The 2,772-nt window shown below is 62.0% G+C and overlaps 1 protein-coding gene across 3 annotated transcripts in view; it reads left to right on the top strand.

Moving 5' to 3' along the window:
* Positions 1–669: 669 nt before the first annotated feature.
* The window catches only part of L1CAM (L1 cell adhesion molecule), a 25,450-nt gene continuing 23,347 nt past the window's right edge, over positions 670–2,772 (top strand). The window contains exon 1 of one of the 3 annotated variants that reach the window (XM_023520646.1): positions 670–765. In XM_023520646.1, coding sequence (XP_023376414.1) covers positions 697–765 — 69 coding nt within the window. In that variant the 5' untranslated portion in view covers positions 670–696. The remainder of the gene's footprint in view (positions 766–2,772) is intronic. The other 2 variants (XM_011375537.2, XM_011375536.2) reach the window with 2 other exon arrangements.

Raw genomic sequence — 2,772 nt, 5'->3', positions numbered from 1 at the left:
GGCCGTAGCGCAGGTAAGGCTGGCAGGCCGGCCCTCGCGACTGGGCGGCGGCTGCGACGCCCCCTGCCCCCAGTCCCACCCCTGCCCTGGGGGGCGAGAACGGGGAGAGCTGCTCCGCCCGGCCCGCGGTCACAGGCGGGGCGTCCAGAGCCCCACCCAGGCCGGGAACAAGAATCCGGGCCCTGGGGGACGGGAGCAGGGAGGGGGAAGGAGGCCTGGGCTGGAGCCCGACAACTGAGGGGTACCTGGGCGGTGCCCAAAATGCCAACCTGGGGAGGGACACTCCGGGGGCATACAGGAAGGGTTTGTGCGGGCAGGCGGGGGCTGAAGTTGGCATGTCCCTAAGGATGTGTGCGTGTATGAGAAAGGGAGCCCGATGCGGCCTGGTGACACCCTCCCCGCCCCCCCCCCCCCCCCGCGTCGGCTGCTGTGGGGTGTGGCCCTGGGCATGGCTGCCCCTCATTTCCAGTCGAGGTCCCTGTTCCACTGAAAATCCGGCGGCCAGCATGGTAGCGGGGGAGGTCGGGCTAGGCTGCCCCTGTAATGGGGGGAGGGGAGGGAACAGGGCTGGGCTCTGCCAGGCCCTCCGCCCCAAGGTAAGGGGGGCTTTGTTCTCCCTCTTCTTTCTAAACCCCAGCCTGGACTCCCCAAGCTTCCCTCCAAGTCTTCAACAAGACCAGAGGTTCCTCCCCAGAAATGCAGGGTGCATCTGGAGCCTCAGTTTCTGCAGGCTCTTGTGGCCAAGAAAGAGTGCAAACCAGTGAGGTCGGCCTGGGCACCCACTGGTGTGGGCCTGTGCGCACGGTTGTAGAATGCGGGTCCAGCAGGTAGAGGCGTGGGAGGGAGGGCCTCAGTGGCTCAGGGCCAGGGATTCTGGAAAGCAAGATGCTCAGGCTCGGGCGTTTCCCCTGCCCACTACAGGTCTTTCGCCCATTGCCAAGTCTTCCCACCTCTGTTCCATTATGGGAGGGTCTCCAATTCCTAGGGCAGATTTTGGGCGTCTCTTGGTTGGCAGGCGTTGGGAAGAGCACCTAGTACAACCTGCTGCCCCCTACAGGGTATCTGGAGCCCGCCCATCACTGTCTCTCCTCGGGAGGCAGGCCCCGGGGCCATCTGCCCAGCCCCAGAAGTGAGGGCCTGGCACCCCCCTCTCCAAGTAGGTGCCCTGCTTCCGGTTAACTCCACCCCGAGGGCAGGGGCTTCTGGGCGGCCCGGTACCATCTCTGCTGACTCACGTGGCCCTGACAGTGAATAATCCAGTCAGCTTTTCTTCCCATGAACTGCTGCCGAGCCCCATCTTTCTTGTCTCCTGTGGGCTGACTGGGGCAGGGACCTGCCTGGGGCCTCTCGCCTCTGACCAGTTTCTCGCTGCAAGCAATAGACTCAGCGGGGCCCGGCCTCTCACCTGGCACAGCGCCTGTGCAACGCCAGTACGTGCACCCACGGGCTCAGCCTGTGCAATGCCAGTACGTGCACCTACGGGCCTCTCAGCCGTCTATGGCCCCATGGCAAGCTTGGGTCAGGGCTGGGACTGGGGCCCCCTATCCTTGGCTCCTGGCCATTGCTCTTTGCTACATCCTAGTCTCTTTCCATACTTATGTCTGCCTGCCATCCCAAAGGTAGTACATCTTGTGGTACACTTGAAATATACAGAAAAGAACAAAAGAAGTTAAGAATTGCTGGTGATCTGATCAACTAAGAGAGAAACCAGCTCAACACACCCCAGCCTCGGTCTCCTTGGTTTGCTCCAGGCTGCTCCCAAGAGGCTCCACCCCTAGTGCCCAGCCCCCTGCAGAGCACTCAGTGGGCACACAGCCCCCCCGTCCTCCGTGCAGTGATGACCTCCTCCTTGCCCAGGAGCTCAGTGGCCCATGCGCTGGGCAGTCATTCATTGGGCAGTTGCTCACTGCCAAGTGCCCGCTTGGGCTGGCTCATGGCTGCCCATGGAAAAGCCAGTACCGAACCAGACCAACACCGTCTTCATCTTCAGGAGGCACGCATTGGTTTTCTTTTTTACTTTAGGCTATATGAAGGGGAAAAGGAGGCAGGGAGTGAGGAAGGGCCTTGTCTGAGGCCTACTCCAGTGGGCAGGGGCCCCCAGGCTGCACCCCTGTCAACCTCTCGACACGGGTAAGACCGGCTGGGTAGGGTGGAGGAGGCAGCCGCCTGTGCCATGCCTGCCACACCCTAGCCCAGTGACTCCAGATCCTCAGTCCCTTCCCTGGCTTTGAGTGTCAGCCCTCTTGGCTATCACATGAGGGCACGGACTCATTAATCGCCAAGGTCCCTTTCAAGGCAAATAGTCCCTGGTGCCCCTTTAAATGGCTGCAGTGAGAAAGAACATCTCTCGGGCACTCTTCTGGGCAGTGAGGGACATGTGGACTTGCAGAGTAGCCCAGTCTCCAGAACAGCCATGGCGAAGTTGCGATGGAAGCTTTTCCCAGACCCCCTTCTTGGGCTGACGTCTGAAAGAGCTTTGGCGGGGAGGAGGGTGGGTGTCCTGGGCCTAGGAGGGCCTCGCTCTGAGGGAGAATGGAGTAGAGGTGGGAGCCCTATGCAGAGAGAGGCATCCCTGCCAACTGCTCTGCTCCGCCAGGCCCCTTGTGCATGGGAGTCCCAGGGGCCCCGCCCCACCCTGTGATTCAGACAATGGGGGAGGCAGGGCGTCTGAATCCCCCCTCTAGGGTACCAGTCTGGCTGTTGTCTTTGCCCTGTCCCCTCCTCCCCTGATTGGGAAGGTTGGGTTTAGGTCCCTGGGTGGGGTCCTGTGCC

Source organism: Pteropus vampyrus, unplaced genomic scaffold, assembly GCF_000151845.1.
Source record: "Pteropus vampyrus isolate Shadow unplaced genomic scaffold, Pvam_2.0 Scaffold275, whole genome shotgun sequence".
NCBI classification, from domain to species: domain Eukaryota; kingdom Metazoa; phylum Chordata; class Mammalia; order Chiroptera; family Pteropodidae; genus Pteropus; species Pteropus vampyrus.
Note: the sequence above shows the minus strand (reverse complement) of the source record. Positions and strands in the feature narration are given on the sequence as shown.